This window comes from Schistocerca americana, chromosome X, assembly GCF_021461395.2.
Source record: "Schistocerca americana isolate TAMUIC-IGC-003095 chromosome X, iqSchAmer2.1, whole genome shotgun sequence".
Lineage (NCBI taxonomy): Eukaryota > Metazoa > Arthropoda > Insecta > Orthoptera > Acrididae > Schistocerca > Schistocerca americana.
The window spans coordinates 723768724-723787853 of record NC_060130.1 but is presented as its reverse complement, the minus strand read 5'-3'; the positions used below and the strand labels follow the sequence as shown (position 1 = coordinate 723787853).

Sequence of the window (19130 nt, the reverse complement as noted above, 5' to 3'; positions counted from 1 at the left end):
ATGCAAAAGAGTTACATGTTTGCACCTGTTACTGTCCTTCAAAGTAGTCACCAGCGTTGTGTAGAACCCGTTGCCAGCGATGTGGAACCATTAGCAGAGCCTGTTCTGTTGATTGTGCGAATGGAGCGGTCTACTGCCTGTCGAATCTCTGGAACAGTTCTGAAGCGAATGCCACAAAATGATTCCTTCATCTTCGGAATTAAATTAAAGTCACTGGATATTGCTAAGACATTACAAAATGTGCCTAGTGAAAACTGGACTGGGCCAGAACAGCTATAGTTAGCTTGAAGCAAAACCATCTATCTACTTTGTCAACATTCGTGCCCTCTCCAAGAGCCTCTGTTTGGTTATTACAGGTTCTGAAAATCAGTTTTAGATATAAAAACCGGAACAAAGGAAGACTCGAAGCTCATGTCTAAACCTACACAGAATCCACAAAAAAAAGGAAAAATATAAAATTTCTTCTCTGTTGAACTGCGGTAAACAGTGAAGGAAAAGGTTCTGTCCATCACGAGGTCGTTAAGACGGAACACAGCCTCAAACTAGGAAAAGGTACTAACTTAGTTCCATTTGAAAGGATTTAGGGAAACCAAGAAAACCTTAATCGATATAGTAGAACGAGATTCGAACACGGCTCCTACCGACTGCGAATCCAGTGCGTTAACCACTGCACCACCTTGGTCTGAAACACAAGAGCTGCCTACTATTTATACCTAAGATATGAACATTCTACTGCTTCACTAAAGACTTTTGTTTTAAAGACGTTTTTATTAGTATTCTTTCTTGACTGCCAAAGAATTGCTATGTAACAACTCCCATTCACTAATCCCGCGCCGCACCGCACCGCGCCGCGCTGCGCCGCGCCTCCCACGCTCTTGTTTCATCTGCGTTCCCCTCTTTCCCCTCCATCCCTTCCACAGCCTCCTCCCCACCACAAGTGCAGCGTACAATCATATCCTATGGATCTCAGTCAATGAAGTGACGTAACACGCTCTCATTGGCTGAACCGCTGCATCCACGTGACCTTAGAGCACCGGCGTATAAAGGGCAATATGAACGGGGGTGTAAAGGTGGGGTGCTGCTACGAAATGAATGTAAAGGTGGGAACAGTTGTTGGAATCTTCCAAACGCGTAGGTGAGAAGATTATGAGAGCACAGAAGCTACAGAGCACAGATGAGATGTGGCTGCGGTGCAGGATGTCGGCAGGGAGCGTGTAGAGTTCGCTGCGTCAGTTGAGAGACAGCTTCCGAGCGGAGAGGCAAGGCACAAGCAATTCGAGGCCCGTCGATCGCGGCTGTACGGTGCGTGTTGTGTGTATAGTGACAGTACGGCAGCGTTTGTTTATGATATGCCTTCGGAAGATAGCGATCGTGTAACTGTTATGGAGCTGTGTGTTAGTAAGGAGTGGCTGCTACAAGAACTCCGGTCAGATCCATCTCGGCTTGTAATATTAGATTGCCGCAGTTCAAACGAATACGGCGAATCTCATATAAGGCATGCTCTAAATTTCAGTATTCCTAGTATAATGTTAAGGAGATTGGCGGCGGGTAAAATTGATTTGTTATCAACGATTAAATGCCGTGATTTAAAAGCGAAAATTGCTAGCGCCTATAAAGAGAATTTATTTGTTTTGTATGGCGATTTCGTAGTCACAGAACAGCAGCAGAGAAGCCAACAAGCCACTTTTACAGCAAGTGATACTCTACATGTACTTGCTAAACGTTTGACACAAGATGGCTGCCAAGTCGTATGCTTGGAAGGTGAGTAATATACTATTTGTTTCTTTGTTTGTCCAATTAACACATAACTGCCTCACTTGTATTCATCAAGGGTGGGGAGGAGGAGGAGGAGGAGGCGGCTGTGCTGGGCACGGTTAGTTCTTTGTTTCTGGTTTTAAAGACTTTGCCCGTCAAAGTGTTTAACAGGAAAGAATGTGCACGCTTGTTTGTACACGATGTGTTATGAAGCTTTGAAGTACTGTACTAGTTTTTGGGACTCGTTTAACTTAGTTTCATTTCACTGCGGAGGGCCATTACTAATTTGATCTGTGAAGTTTTCAAAATACTGTTGCAAGAACGATATGTGGCAAAAGTCTTAATTTGTGTGCTGTTTACTTATTTAAATAACGTAGCGTATGTATTTGATACACGATGATAGAAATATAGCCGTGACATTGTGTATGTTTGCTCACAATACTACCTGTTTTCCTGTGCAACGCACTATTTAGGGAGTTCAGCATGCCTTGTGTTTACAGTGAAATAGCCCAATAATATTATTCGATTTGGCATACCTGCGGACACTTTTTTTTCTCCAAAAAAATCTCTCTCTCTGTGGGCGGGGGGGGGGGGGGGGTTGGTCTGGATACAGAGAAATCAACAAGGTAAATGTTGTAAACAGTATGCATGTGCAGCCTCCAAGAGAGTGAAGGTGAATTAAAGTTGTTAGTTTATACAAAAATGTTTATATGATCAGCTTAAAAAATAAAGTATAAAACCTTTTCGGACAGGAACCCTATTCTCTTGATATTCCAATCATGTATTGCAACTAACAAGCAAAACAAAAAGTTTTGTAAACATACTTACAGTGTGGTTTCATTTTTCGTTTATCTTGTGTGGAAAAACAAAGATGATTTTTCTTTCTTTCTATATCTTTGTGTACTCTAGACTCCTATATTCAGTTATTCATCTAATCTTGATGTTTTTCGATATGTACCTTTGTTCACAGCTATGTCTGACTACTCAGATGTTTATTTCATTGTAAAGGTGATTACATCAGTACCTCTTAGTATGTTGCAAGTTCACTACCCATATCCCTTCGATTGATGGAAGCAGCAGAATGAAGTAGCTCAATGTTGTATTTTTATCTGCTACAGACATTGTATGCAGTTAAATTTGATATTGATGGAAATTTTTCTGGTATAATTTTAAGATCTTATACTTGCATGTTTTCTATGAGGAAAAAGTATAATTATCTGTAGGCCCTATTCAGATGTTACACATTATTTATTCCACTGAGATAATTCAAATGGAAATTACAGTAACTTCCATTGTCCCCATAATTTATCATGTGATTTGATTTCATCTGTGTACACAAAAATAAATTTATGTTTGTGACTGCACTGAAAGTTATGTGATGGGGTAGAAAACAGCATGTTACGCAAAAATTGATCCAGATACAAAGTAGATTATCAGGAGTTCATTACAGATACTCTTTCAGCAGCCATTCAGCAATGGAATGCTTTCCCAATAGTGGAAGTGTATAAGATGTCCAGCAGAATTGTGGGTCTTTTTATATATATATATATATATATATATATATATATATAGTGGTTTTGTTTACATTGTTGTCACACTGTGTTGTGTCATTTGGTTATAGGCTACACACTTTCCTGGATTCTGTGAGCTTCATGATGTAAATCATTGTTTTAAGTGATCTGTTCCCCAGTTTGACACTTAACTATCTTTTCTACCTCATATTTTGATATTTTATTATTCATCTAACAAAAGTAATTAAAGTGTAATCAAATACAACTGATTGCACTTTCATTATGCTTTGCTGAAACTTGTAATGTGTGACTTTCCCCTCCCCTCATGAAATTATAAGTATTGGAATATACTGTTTTGTTTGTGTTAAAACAATCCTGTATTGTTAAGATTTTGTTGTAAACAGCAACTGTTCTGTTGTGCTCTTACAAGATTTTGTTATCAACTCCATTGCCACATCTTCATAATATTGCCACATCTTCATAATATTAGTAACATTGTACAAAATGCTGCTGTTTTGTGTCCTTAGCATTATAAGTTTTCTATGGGCATCTCTTTGAAAACTATTTCTGAGCAATGTTAGTCATGTTTGTCAGTTTACTTTTTGAAAACTAATGTTTCTTTGTAAAACAACGAGAGGCCAGTGTAGTGCAGTCTGTCATATATCTTGATGATAGTTGAATTGTGATAGCTGGTAACATTGACAGCTGATGAACTGACTCTCGAACACAAGAATCCCAGCAACAGTCAGTGTTAATACAGGGCAGAAACTGTTTGGCACAACATAGTGTGGCTTGAACTAAACACCTAACTACTATGAACAACAGATGTAGTGATTCTGGACGAAGAACAACTACAGTTTCATTTTCCTGAGATCTCTGGGAGGTTTATTATGTTTTCCATGGTCTACTGGATTAGGCTGATGAGTTGTGATGTTCCATTTATTCTTAATCACCATATTACATTTGTAATATGCCTGAATTTTAGATGATTGGCTTTTGGCCATTAAGCACATTCCGTGTGATGCACTTTGATGAATGTAAATATGTGCTATGGTCTTTTGTTTCACACTGAACCTGTGATACTTCATACAATTTGGCTTGTTGGATTTACCTGATGAGTAATCACACTCAATGTTGAAACTGTTTTGTACGAGTGATTGAGTCCGTATATCTTCGTGAATATATACCATTATTGGTCTTCATGTCATATTTACACAAGAGGCTTCACACGCAACATGAGGGTTAATAAAATCGTGTTCATTCCATGTTTTTGTACTTGAAGTTGGTTCTTTTACAGACTGTTTATTAACTCCATGTTTGTCATTAAGAAGAAGTACATTTGTCTACCTCGTCCTCACCTGCCCCCTCTGCACCACACTTAACCCAGTCTGATCAGCCGAGAAAGAGTAACAAGTTGGTTACTGCTCACAAAATGCACTGACGTTGAGGTCTTCATATTTCCATCTCTTACTCTCCATCATACATCCATGTTGCCTGGTTTCATACTTCTGTGCGTATAAGAATTTTGTATGGGGCTAATATCCTTTCAGTTAAGCTCCCTAAACGCCAATCAACCAACTTCTTGCCTACTTCTTATTATGCTGTAGCTGAAATGTCAATGTATGATGTAAGTGGTGAGTATAGACTTCATGTATGTTTCATTTCGATGTCAGTCAGAATGTTCTATATTTGTCACCTACCTTGCCAATGCAACTCTCTCTTCGTGACACTGTGCTTCCTGCATTCTTATAACTGAATGTCACTGCTGTCAGATCTCCATTTTGTATGATTAATAAAAAATTATTATTGAACATTGCATCAGTTATGGCATCTGTCTGAAATGGCAATTTTGAGTCACTTCAGGGAGCATTTACTTTTTTAATTTCTACTTTGTGATGCAACATTACTTGTTCCCTTACCCTGTTTAACAATATTCATCTTCATTACATAAATAACTGTGGCAAGCGTTAGTAGATTAATTTGGGTGGTGTCGAGGTACATATGGATTCTGTACGGTCTCCCCATAGATGGATTGGTAGAAAGAAAGCTGCTGGTGTTTCAAAAGATGTGTAATACAGAAAGCAAGGTGCGGGAAGTGGGATACTGTAAAAATACATCAAATCAATTGAAGCATTTAGAGACTTCACTAAAGCTGCTAGCTGATTATTGGCACAGCACTTACTAATGTAAGGCCAGTTATCATCAAAATCTTTTTATTTTCCTGTCATAACAATAACATTTCCAAATGCGGGTACCAGTTTCAACCAGCCAGTGATCACCATCAGCATGTGTAAGTGCACATGATGTAAGCAGTGGTCTAAGCTTTCTGTTGTGTTGTCAATGTATGATATTTCGAGGGAGATACTGACATCGGTCACAATTAATGATTGAAATAATTCAATAGCGAAACTTTAAAAATTTGTGTCTGACCGGGACTCGAACCCGGATTTCCCACTTTACCTGAGCAGTTGCCTTAACTGCTTTGGCTATCAGCGCACGCTTTCTGTCCAACACAAATTCTCAATTTGTCGCACACTACTAAGTAGCATCCCTGTCCCTTTACCTCATTTGCCCACAGCATTTTCTGTATTCCTGCAAGAGTTTCGGACCCTGTATGCACACTGATTATACCATAGCAGTCAACCTTACACCTCGTCAGGCAGAACAGATACCACTCGTACATGTAGTATATGAATATCATAGTCCGTCACTTATTTTGTGTTGAAAGTATATACTGTTTTCCATTTATATCCTTAAATGACTCCATGCTGTTTGTAACTGTTGATTTTCAGTTTATTTTTGTACAACAGTCACAGGTGGTGTGGACTTCTATGAGAAATTGGCTACTGTGGACCATGTTCATAGAAAATTATTTTCCAGTTACCGTAGGCAGCTGTTCAACAAGTGCTTCTGGATAATATGCCACCTCCAGACTTTCAACGAGGTACTTCCTTGGTTCCACTACCATCCGTTTCCCTAGCTATATAGCCTACTCACCTCTATTTAATCTTCTTTACAGCAATTATTATGTCTTCCACTTCATCCTGTTCCAAGACACCCTTGCTTATTTTCCTTTTTTTGCTAATTATGGAAATACATCTCTCCCTTTCACCATGCTAGATGGCACAGTGGTTAGCATACTGGACTCGCATTCAGGAGGATGATGGTTCAAACCAGCATCCGATCATCCTGATTTAGGTTTCCCATGAGTTTCCTAAATCACTTCAGGCAAATGCCGGGATGGTTCATTTGAAAGGGCACGGCTGACTTCCTTCCCCACCCTTCCATAATCCAATGGGACAAATGACCTCACTGTTTGGTCCCTTCTCTCCAAATGAACCAACCAACCAGCCATCTCTCCCTTTCTCACTGACCACTCTGTTTTGAATAGTTTCCTTATTAAAAAGCCTCTCCGCCATAAATCAAAATTAGTAATACAAACTGATTGCGAACTTTGATTTTCAGACGTTTCGGAAGCTTAGCTTTGAAAGCTTTGTTTGGTTTACACAATGTGCTGACACACACTTTACTCTTTCCTTTATTTCTTTTTTTTTTTTTTTGCTGTGTATTTGTTTAAAATTGCTGTAATTACAAAAGCTGCTGAAAACATTTTTTGTATAGTTTGCTCCACAACTCTAATAAATTTGAAGAAATTCGTATTAATACCATAAGCTACTTTTAGTGAATAATTAATTGGCAAATGGTTTTGGTAGAAAGTACCATATTAAAGTTGATGTAAAAATACATTATAACCAAAACCTCTTCGTAGAATAGGTTAACACACAAAAGGTCATATCCAAGTTAGCAGCTATCTTGGTCAAGAAAATTTACATCGAAACCTGTACTGCTGTCACATGTCCTCCACATCACATAGCAATATAGGTCTGTTACAATTGTAAGGTATTGATGTGTGCCTTAAGACTATGACAGGCTTGTGTTTTTATGTGATGTGAAGAACATACAATCGCAGTACAGATTTTGGTGTAATGTTTATAGACCAAGATAATTGCTAACTTGGATATGACGATGTGTGTGTTAACCTGTACTTCCAAGGAGCTGTTATTATAATGGATTTTTTTTACGTTGACTTGCAAATGGTACTTCTTTCCGAAATTATTTATCAATACTGCATGATTCACTAATAGGAGCTCATGGTGGTATGAATTTCTTCAAAAGCTCTTCAACTGGTTCTATGATTTTGTCATGAATTTGTGGAGTTTTATTTGCAGAGTGTTGATTGTGTGTTACTTTTGTTTCATTATTATTATTTCTCCGGTCTGTTTCAGACTTTCTGCCACAAGCTCTTCCATTTGTTGTTGACATCTCTTTTAGCTCTCCCACTAGTCTCATTGTCTAATAGAAGCAGTGACATTGATAGTTTACAGTATACCTACATATTTTGCATCATTTCTTGTTTTTCCAAGAGCTGTTGGTACAGAATGCGTTGAAAATGAGTTAAAAGCTTTGTTAAAATCCATGAATCACAGGCAAAGTAGTAATTCATATTCACTAATCCATTCTGAAATATCTTCCATGACTTACAATCGGTGCTTTGTGCTATAATCACTTGTAAAGCATTTTTACTTCGCATGATTTAAAAACAATGTTGATACTTTCAGAGAATGTCTTTTACCTTATGAGGAGCAGCTTGAGAAGCCTATACTATTTAACATCTTGTTTGCCTTGTTTCATGCAAAGTAAAACAATTGCAGCAGTAACCCTTTTTTTTTTTTTTTTTTCAAACAGTATCATCTGTCCTTTCTGGATACCTCAAATGCCTTTATACACCTCATGCTTTGTTGTTATTGTTGTTATTAATAACTATCTGTGTTTCTGTTTTCTGTCTTGAACTGTAAGTGTACAAGCGTTCAAAGAATTACGCAAGTACTTTTCTTTAAATTTTTCTATGACTTCTAGTGTCTTAACTGATGGAAATGTGGTGTCTACCCAATGCAAGTTTTGGTTTCGTCATATCTTCTGACATCCTATCAAAGGCGGTTCTGGATAGTTTTGTTTAATTCAGCATTTTATGTCCTCCTTCCAACTGGAATCTCCAGTTGCGATCTTGTGGAATATGTCGTAATTATCAGCTTATTGTATTAAAGGTATTTTAGCTCCTCACATTAATGTGAGCATGGATTTGCAGAGAAATAATATATTGAAAAATCCGCCTCAGTTTCGCAACTGAGGCGGATTTTTCAGTATATTAGTCTATCACAGTTGCTGATGGGGCTGCAATATGCGAAAAATTCTTAGATTTGCAGAGACTTTATTAGACTTGCAAACAGGTTTTGTTTATTTTGAGGCTAAGTCTTGATATTCTGAGGTTCCTTCAAATCTGCAGTAATATTAGTAAAGTTTCATATTAAAACCTAAACTTAATTTTCTTCCACAGTAATCAAGCAATATCCAGATTTTTAATTCCGTTAGTCGTCGTAAAGGCTAGACATCGTCCTGGAGCCGGCCGGAGTGGCCGTGCGGTTCTAAGCGCTACAGTCTGGAACCGGGCGACCGCTACGGTAGCAGGTTCGAATCCTGCCCCGGGCATGGTTGTGTGTCATGTTCTTAGGTTAGTTAGGTTTAATTAGTTCTAGGTTCTAGGCGACTGATGACCTCAGAAGTTAAGTCGCATAATGCTCAGAGCCATTTGAACCATCGTCCTGGAGGTCCCGCAGTCGATCCCGGGTAGGGACGGGATTTTTCCTCGTTTCACTCCCTTCCGGACGGCCCCAGGTCCACTCAGCTTGCTGTCAAAATGGGTACCTAGATCTTCCTAGGGGGTAAGAGGAGGCTGGAGCACGTAACCCCCCCTCCTGCTCCCCCTCCCCCCCTCCCCGACCCCTCCCCCGCCAATGCCGCAGAGGATAGAGCGGCTACAGTCAGGCAGATAGTCCGGTGGTGGACTTACACCACAGACCTCAACTTTTTATGTCTTCATTTATTTTTCATCGAACCCTACTGCATACCATTTAATGTTTTTTTTTTAAATACCTCTTCGAACAGTACTAACCCGTCTTCATATGTTGCACGTAACCAGTTTAATCTCCCTAAATAAGAAGTTCTAGTCGCAGCTCGGTTTCTACGGTCAGTATCATTGTTTACTTTGATAACTCTGTGGGCAAGTTGCGAGTACACAAGTAGTTGGGTGTTACACATGGTCGTGTTACGAAGTACCAAATCTGGGGATAAACACGACCAATTCACAAGCTTAATTACGTGCAGCAGAGCCCTGAAGTATTCAGTCAGTACCGTCATTTGCTAGCCGGCCGTTGTCACTCCTAGAGCATTTCCCGTCAAAAGGGATGCAAACATTGAGTCAGCATGCTGTATGCAGTGCGGCTTGGCGAGCAGCCCAATCATATTTGTTCCCTGCAAAGCTGTCTACCAAGTTGTTGGTTACCTTGTGCGTACGAGCAGCTGCATGGTGTTAACAGCTACCATGATCGGTTACGTTCATCCTTACGAAGGTGTATTTAAAGTTTCTCCCACCTTTGTCACCTTTTTGCAGACAACTTAAGGGTTGCATCTTATTTAGAGATGTTTTAAAGCGTTGTATTTAAAAATGGTGTTACGAAAAAAAAGCGACATTGTGCTTGTCGTGTGCTTACAATTTGTTCTACTGGACCTTTCCCCCTCTTAAATGTATCAGAAACTGCCAGAAGTGGTACTTTTTTTCCCCTCGAGGATCATCATCCTGTGAGGAAGATGTGACAGTACTGCTGTGAGGAGTGATCCTTTCAGAAAGAATTACGCGGTTAGCCCAGTTAGTACATGAATACGCTCTGTAAGCACTTCTAGTCTCCATAGAACAGAGATTTCACTTGACAGGTGCTGCTTCCATTGTGTATTTGGACATCTCAGAAGCCTGTGGGAGCCGCCCCTGCCCCCCCCCCCCCCCCCCCCCGCACACACACAGACACGCTTGTTAGTAGTGAAAAACTTGCTACAAGAACTGTCTTTCTTCAAATCACACTCTGCCGGTTAATTTGCCTTGAAGATTCGATACCATTAGACGCATTAGAAACTGAATAATATATACCTGACTGCTTTCAACACTTACTTTCGTCGTAATAGTGATGGTAACGTGTTGTGGTAGTGTATGAACGAGATGAAAACGTTGCGGGGCTGTCCTGGTCTACTATGAGCGGTCAACTGCAGCTTTCCATCTCTGGACAACGGGCAGCGCTCCGTCCACGATTATTATATTACCGTCGATGACGCCTAAGATATGCTGAATAGGACTAAAGTCAAGTGAACTAAGGACCCACGCAAACGTCTATGAGTTTTGTTCCTCAAACCATTCTCGCAGAGTTCAGGTACGTTGCGTGTTTGATGTGTCGAACACATGCAGGTCGCCGAAGGCATACAAACGGTTGCGCGTAATTAGTGTTCCTCTGTCGTTTGCTTGTAAGAGACAGCCTCCGAACAAGAACCCCATCACCGGTCTGAACGATGCCCTGTTGGCATGTGGGAAGCATCACCTCACGTGATTTGCGGCATACTCTGACCTTGCCATCAGAGTGCAAGCGATTTTTTGTTTTGTTTTGTTTTTCATGTTTCGAATGTCCAGTGTCGGAGGTATTGTGCTAAATTCGAATTTTACGTCTGCGCCGAGCAGAGGTACGTTTGGGCCGATGGCTCCAGTAATCCATAGTTAGTTGGTGACTTCGTATTCTGGCTACATCTCAATCACGTGACACGACGGCCAATTAAATTTACCTTGGCGACATGAGCACTCGCTCTCCAACAAAGCAGTAGGGTGGGTTCAGTCTACCGGTACCGGGCGTCTGTGTTGACATGTGACGTAATGTCGATGTAGCATCATACGTTCGCTAGCAGAGATAGAAAACTGACAATATTTATTTTGCTTGTGTACTGTTATTTTAAATGTAGGTTGCAGTGATAGATTCGTTTTTAAAATGAGGAAACGGCACAACAGTGGCTGAATCAACAGTCTACTGTTGCATATACCATCTGTTCCGGAGCAATTCCAGTTCCATCATCTTGTCTAAATGTATAATCACTTAACCACCAGAGGTTATCCTCTTCCGAAACCAGTAGCGTATGCTATAAAAGACTACTGATTTGGCAACTACTGTGCGCTTTCTTTAATTTACAAAGTGGACTTGTACAGTTTTGTCTGCCCCACAAGAGAAACTATGTAGTGATAGATTGATGCATAGCGTAGGCCAAGAATATGTTGAAAGACGTGTTTGGCTGTGAGCTGAGATGGTCAAGCCAACGAATGCGATGCCATGAGAATAACTATAATCCTTAGGACGCGTATTTCACTCTGTATTGGATTCGACGAATAGTTTGTCCACTATTTTGATGACGTTCATGAGTCAAAGCAGTCTAGACAGGTTAAATATTTACAGCATGTAAACCAAAATAAGGAAGTACAAGTTTGAAGAAGAGATATTTGGGCTAGTTTGGCCACAGAGAAATTTCTTCATCTTTTGATTTAAACTCTCAAAGATAGCAGAGATACTAGATTCGAATTCAGGAGATGCTTGATTCAAATCGCTGTCCAGGCATCGTGATTCAGATTTCCAGTTTCGTAAATGCCTTTGGTAGGCCGCTGCCCCGTCTTCTTCTATCCTTTCCCAGCTGAACCAGAGCTCAGGCTGTAATACCGTGATTCGACTTCAGTCTCTAACATATCTTCATTCCACCATATTTTCACGCAAATAAGTAGATCAGGTAGAGAAGTACATAAAACACAATCAGAAAACTTAACAGCGGCTGCAGCGTGGGGAGAAAGGCCGTATTTTATTCTCGGGAAGCATTAAATTCTGAAACGTGCTCAGTTTACCACAAAGTGACGTTGTATCGTGGATGCGAAAATTAAGACTTAATGCGTTTTGGTGCTCTGACATGTACATAGTATCTCGTGATTTTGAGAAATGAAGTTAATTAACCCATATAGTTATCTGTATTCTCAGTCTGAGCGCTGTTGTGTACACAAAAAAACAAAATAGAAATGATCTCAAACGCAACAAATTTCTGCGTAACGTCGGTACATAAGCGCGATTTATGTACCCACAGGCTTGGTTGTATCCTTTGGCGTTACAAATCCAATATGCCTTGCGCCTGCCTATATGGTCTGCCTAAAGACTTCATCTGAATTGAGAATAGTTCTCGTTTCTCGTTTTCGTTCTTAGGAATGTGAACACCTATTCCTCATCCATAAAACAATACTGCAGTACAACGCTGTCATCTTCGTTTGGCAGGATTCTTGACCCTTTGTTGGTTAAAGCACTGGGGAACGTCCGTGGATGGTACCCTGTAGCTGCTCGGATTGGAATAGATTCGTAACATAATCATAATTCCTAGTTTAGCTTTTTGTACATCACAACCGTGTCCATTAGCGTAACTTTCTGCTTGGTCGTGTCTTCCATTGTTACTGAGCCAAGTAGAGTTGTGATCGACACCGGGCCCGTATTCGGGAGGCTTGGAGTTACTCTCCAGTTCGTCATCCCAACTAAAGTTTTTCGTTATAACCCTTTAAACTGGGCTGATTGCTTTGAACAGGACATGACTGATTTTCCTCGCAAATCTTCAACATAAGAAATGTTAAGTCTGTAGACAGGCCAGTAAATCCTTAATTTTTCAATATTTCCAGCTGTTGAGCCTCGCATTGGTATTAACATCATCGCAGATGGAACAACGTGTGAATTTTGGTGGTAACTTCTTTAAATTTGGGGCAAGTGAACGGTGGCGAGCGTGGGGTTTCGACGTTTTTGGCAGACATAAACCTGGCAGTCGACTATAAATTTACCGTTGAAACCCAAAATCAAGCTGGTCAAACGAGAATTTGAACCCGTCTCAATCGTATGATTTCACGGTGTCCAGCGAAGGAGTCCCTGATCTCATAATTAAGTGTATCGAAGAGAAAGATTGCTGAACTGGTACAACAAAAGGTATATTTATTGTGAAAGTTGCAAGAATTTTATACATACGTTATGCAGAAGCTTCGAAATAGTTCCAAAAGCTCCTAACAGATAGCGTTGTGCAAATTGTACAGTATCGGCATTTATAATTAAACTCGTCGTCAGCAAGCAGTCTTTGCAATCATACCACTCTTTTTGGAATGTCGACCACTCACGGTACGGACGTGGCGCAAACGAACAATGAAATTTGTCAAGACATCCTGTAGTGTCTCATCGGAAATGGGTGCATATACCAGAGAGATCACCAATTCAAGCTCGTCCAGCGTGGTGGGATGGTTCCGGTAGACATGTCTTTCAATGTGCCCAACAAAAAGTACTCACAAGGAATGAGATCGGGCGAATGTCGAGGGAAATCCATCCCTGCTCCAATAAATTTGCAATAGTCCAACGCAACTGCTCTACTCCCGAAGTATTCATCAAGAAAATGGTGCGATGTGGTCTGGCCTCATTTTACACGAACCACTCTGTACTTCGTCGATACTCCAGCGCTAGTTCTGTAGCAACGAATTGTCCCAAAATTGCAACTGAGGCTCTTACGTTTACCAGCGATTGTTTCTCGTGTGCAAAAAGGGTCAGTAGTGCCTCTGCTGCATACCGCTGTCCAAACAGGAACTTTTGGAGAATATATTGGCTTCGCTCCACTCAAATAGGGAAATCCATAATTGTCAGTTTCGTTTATGGAAGACTCCATTCAGGTGGAAGTGTACATTATCTGTGAACCAGATGCAGCGAACATCAAATCCTTCATTATCAATCATTGTGAGAATCTGGTTAGCGAAGTCAGCCCTCTATCGCACAGCTCTGCATCTACAAGGCTGCTGTGCAATCCACAGTTAAGTGTGTGGCAGAGGATTCATTTAATCACCTTTGAGCCAGGGGCTACTTCTCAACCGTTCCACTCTCGAACAACGCACAGTAAAAACGAACACTTAAATCTTTCCGTACGGGTATAGCCTGGTGGCATTGGATTTTGAGTGGTAACATGTGGAGGCGCTCTCAGTATTTTGTTCTAGCTGAAACGCTTCAAACCAGTCTCTGCTGCAATTCTTCTTATGGATTTTCTTAAATTTTGCGGAACAGTGCCAGAAACCGTAGCGAGATTCTCAGGAGTAATAGCATTTTGCCTGGGACCAACATTCCCTGCTAGATCATCAGCCATGCCGCCTGCCTTTGGAATTCGGGGAATAGCATGCGGATGGTTTTCATTTCCAGTCTTTTTTCCCCCTTTTTTTAACGTTAAATCGTGTTTGAAAACTGTGCCTTGTCGTAAAACTGTGTTCTAACCAGTGATATCTCCGTTTTAATGGTGGAGCTAATGGCTGTGAACCGCGGCGCAGTATTTAAAGGCACTACATATAGTGATTACAGCTCCATGTGTTAGCAGCTTTCTGAACTATTTCGAAACTTTCCCATAACTTCTGTGTAAACTTCTTACAGCTTTCACAGTAAGTATACCGTTTGTTGCACTCATCTGTCGATCTTAGTTTTCGAAATATTCGAGTTTGACTCCTAATTTTGGCACCCCTCACAAGAATTACTTGTGCAAAACGGTTTGAGTAGTTCAGAGGAATCCTTCGGATAATGTACTTCGAGAGAGCAGAAACTCGCTACGAGCTGACCATGGGATTGATTGATGTTTGTAATGCATCTGTTTCGGGAAAGCTTCCAGTGTTACACACGGTTGTGATCCTACGACGAACGCGATGTGTGTTTCATGGTCATTAAATTGACCGCTTATGATTTTAAGAAAGATACAGCCCTGAATGTTACATGGTTCAGTAGAAGCAAACTGTTTTCTATAGATTGTGTGCCCATAATACTCATAAGTAAATCTTACTGGGTATGAAGAAAAATTCTAAAATCCGTACCCCCACCTCTCTATTCGTAGTTTATTTTTGAAATATCGTTACTAAATTCGTTGGAGAAAGATTTTTGTCACGGGAAAGGCTGTGAGGAATTTGCATTACTGAGTTGTAGCGGATGGTAAATTGGTGCACAGAAGGAAACTTAGTTGTTACAAATGACGATTGTGTGTTTCTCTCAGTACTGCATTTTCTGTTTATACATTCTGAATTCAGAGATATGAAGGGGAAGAAAAATAAAAGGCTCTCTCTGAAGTGGCTGATTTTGATCTTAATAAATCTGAGAAAATTTCTTGGTACTAGTTGAAAGACGGCGGCCTCGAAATCATCTGTTTGGGCACGCTTACACGTACTTAAGTTCGGGTCAGAGATTTTCTCCGCCCTGGGAATGGGTGTTCGTGTTGTCCTCATCATCATTCGGGTAGTGGCGAGACTGGAAATGCAAAGATTGGAACTTGGGCGCACGTTGATGACCACGATGTTGAGCGCCCCACAAAGTCATCATCGGACTCAAGTCGTCGTAACTTGTCTTCAAAACAGTCAGTTGAAAATTTTCAACCGGTTATGACCAAATGCTGGCATTTGTAAGCTTTTTCATTCTCTGGGTTCACTGATTTAAATGCCAGGAGAACGAACATCAAATTCACTAGTTTTAGATGAAGACAAATATTGTGCTTCAATACGGATTTTAAAGAGCTAAGCTGAGTAATGTTCGCAACTAGACGTAATATTGTAGATCCACTAATTATCGTGAGAAATGCAGACTTACATTTCACACTTTTGGATCGGTTACGTAGTTTCTATACAGTTGATTGCTCATGCATTTAAGTGAAAATTGTCAAAGAAACCAAGTAGTTACGTTTCTGTATCGTGCCACTAAATCTTGCGTAAGTATAAACAAATATAACGAGCCATTCATTTGTACTGAGCAGGTCTTTTCTTGTCGAATGTTGTTCAAATAATTAGCTCTTCGGCTTCCTTCTACACCTTTTTGTGCTGCGATATGGAGATCGATAAATAGGGCAACACCTGTGATTAATGTACGCATAGTCAGTACGTTCCGAATATGTCAGTTATTATTTTGTCAATATCCCAGACATCAACGTGTATCGATATTCTTGCCTGCGTAGGTAGGAACGATTTTAAAAGCAATTTTGTGGAGCAATGACTGCTGTTGAAATTAAATGTAACAGCGATTGGAGGGCGGAGCGTAAGTTTTATACTACCAAGTGACGTGGTTTTCCACAGAGAAGGGCGCAGAGAACACTTCCACACAGATTTTCTATTGGAAAAGAATTTTACTGTCACGTGATTTCAGGATGAAGTAAAGTAAATTCTCTTATTCGAAACTATGAACAACACCGTTCAGTTTTTATTTACAAAGAATTGTCTGACAGGATTTTAGGGAGACAAAGCTGATACATGAACATTTTTTTTGCCGCGAAATTGTTTTCGAATCATTCAGTATTTGGTTTTTGCGCTAGACTTGGCTAATTAGGTAGTCGACAAAGGCGGAAAATAAAGCTAGTTACCTTTGCAATGGTGTTGTGAAAAAAGGAGAGGGAACATAGCGGTGCTTTGCATTCCAGTGTAGTGAATTTACAGGTGGAACTACAAGCACTGTGAGCCTATTACAGGATTTGAATACTGGTGCAGCACGTAGGACTGAGTAATTAAACATGACCAATTAATTTCTGGTTCAAATGGCTCTAAGCACTATGGGACTTAACATCTGAGGTCACCAGTCCCCTAGACTTAGAACTACTTAAACCTAAGTAACCTAAGAACATCACACACATCCATGCCCGAGGCAGGATTCGAACCTGCGACCGTAGCGGTCGCGCGGTTCCAGACTGTAGCGCCTAGAACCGCTCTGCCACACAGGCCGGCTAATTTCTGGTGCTAACTCTTTTTGCAAAGACTACTGCTTGAAGAATTAAATGCAGTGTGTCAGTTATAGACTAGCTAGTTTTACGTGAAGAAAGAACTCCCGTGAAGCGGTGGACATTCGCAGTTTTAAAAGAAAATTTGAGTCACAATAACAAATTGAAGTCGATTTGTAATAGTCGATAATTACTGACGGTCTTTCATCAGTTGCCTGCTAAAAATGTTCGTAGTGTTGGTGATGTACGAGAACCGAGTTGTCGGAGGTTTACTGAATATCCGTCACCTAAATGTGCAAAATAATGTCTCGTTTCACACTCATGTACATGATTACTAATTATGAAAACGTACTAAGCAAAAAATCATCATAAAGATCAGTAACACCTTGAAAGTAATTCCGACTACAGTATATTTATGAAAGTTTTATTACATGACGTGGGGGCACAGCAAAATTATTCGTAAGTTTTTGGGTAATGGAATTTGTGAATGTTCCAAACATTTCATTTCCGGGGGATGTTAAATACAAAAGCACCCGTACATAACGATATGTCACTTCAGATAATAGTTATCGTGCTGAATATTCCCAAGAGAATCTCTTCAGAAATGAGAATGGCGTCACCAATAAAATCGTCACGTAGAGTTCTCGCTCCCGCGTTTTTTCACGCTCGATAGTAAGCCGCCAGGAATAGTATCTTTCTTCTGTCCTTGTTGACTCAGGTGTTTTTTTTTCTTTATTTGCCGATTGTCATGTATTATTGTTCAACTGAGATAACGCTTTTTTGAAACGTAATCTTGTGTGAACTCTGAACATCATTACTGTAATCCGAAAATTACTGTTTGCAAGTGGTAACAGAGATATTTAGAAGGCTGTTGCTCTAGCGAGATGCCTGAGTGACACAACTCATGGAAAGCAGACCCCTTCCATGGAAACTCCACTTTCACAATTATCGATGGATGGAATAAGATGCCCTTGGTAATAAGCATTACTTCAGTTGCTGAGATACAGATAAAGTCCAGCATGTAAATTTCAGACCTACGTTCTCGTTATCAGCAGGAACGCGTTATCAGAAAGGAGCTTTCAGTACACAGGACTGATCTCAAACGAAATTTCCTTACATGTGGAAGCTGTATGCTACCGAGCATTCATATTACTGTAATCTATGTGCAAAACTGAACGTATCATACATGCGAGTGATATAACTAGACAATGATCCAAAATTAACTTTTTTTATGATATAGCGCAATCTCAGGGTGAGAACTACTACAAATAGCTTTGTTGTTCACTTCTTTATCATCTTCGAACTGACTTTCTTGGAGATCTCCAGTTTCTTTAAAGTCGCATACTTGAAAAGACTGTGTGGTTGCTGCCAAAAGCACAATTTGTAATAAAAGTAAAACGTGTGTTCTTAAAAGTGTGTTTCGTATTAACTGTTCATTCTTCCGCTGCCTCGCCATTCCTAAGTGTGTTGCCGGGTTATCAAACGTAAAGAATTGTATATTATACATCCTCCAAGTAAAATACAAAGATACTTCTCGCTGGTGCCACATTAACCGTTACGCCTATATTATTTTGACATCGGCTAGAGTCAATATGTGTAGTCAGGCGGAAGGAATGCCACTACCAGCAGGCTCTGACTCAGACTAAAGTATCAGTCCTTCAGCTTCAGTTATAGATAGAGTAGTTTGTGAAATTTTCGGTATTTGCGTGTGGCTACTGATTTCCGGCCCGCTATGGCACATCATACCTCGTAATTCCAAAGAAAGTGAAATGCCGGTATTATATTCAGACGTACGAAACACGAAAATTGGCAACTTGTGGTGATATTGCTGTTATGATATTACTCCTTCTTTAAACCGACAAAATACGGAATTATCGTCAGGAAAAACAGAAGTGAGATACTTAAAGCCTAGTCAGGGCTTCATCGTTTGCTAGAGAGACTGTTTTGGAGAACTGGCAACATCCTCAACTTTTTTTTCTCTTATTACGCAGAGTAATGGTTTCCTATATATCAAATACAAATACAATGGAATGTGTTAGCCATTAAACCGTGTATAAAACCACGGATGGACGCAAAGGACCCTTTCCTGGTATTCAGGTGTCTCTTTTTTTCCGAATGACCAGGAATTGTTAGAACTGAGAGTTGCTGGAAGAGACGTTCAGTGAA

At 40.2% G+C, this 19130-nt stretch overlaps 1 protein-coding gene across 1 annotated transcript in view; it reads left to right on the top strand.

The window, feature by feature from the left end:
- The first annotated feature begins 1172 nt into the window (after positions 1-1172).
- Positions 1173-19130, top strand: part of LOC124556585 (dual specificity protein phosphatase Mpk3) — a 170540-nt gene continuing 152582 nt past the window's right edge. Inside the window, exon 1 of the mRNA XM_047130554.1 lies at positions 1173-1761. Coding sequence (XP_046986510.1) covers positions 1350-1761 — 412 coding nt within the window. The 5' untranslated portion in view covers positions 1173-1349. The remainder of the gene's footprint in view (positions 1762-19130) is intronic.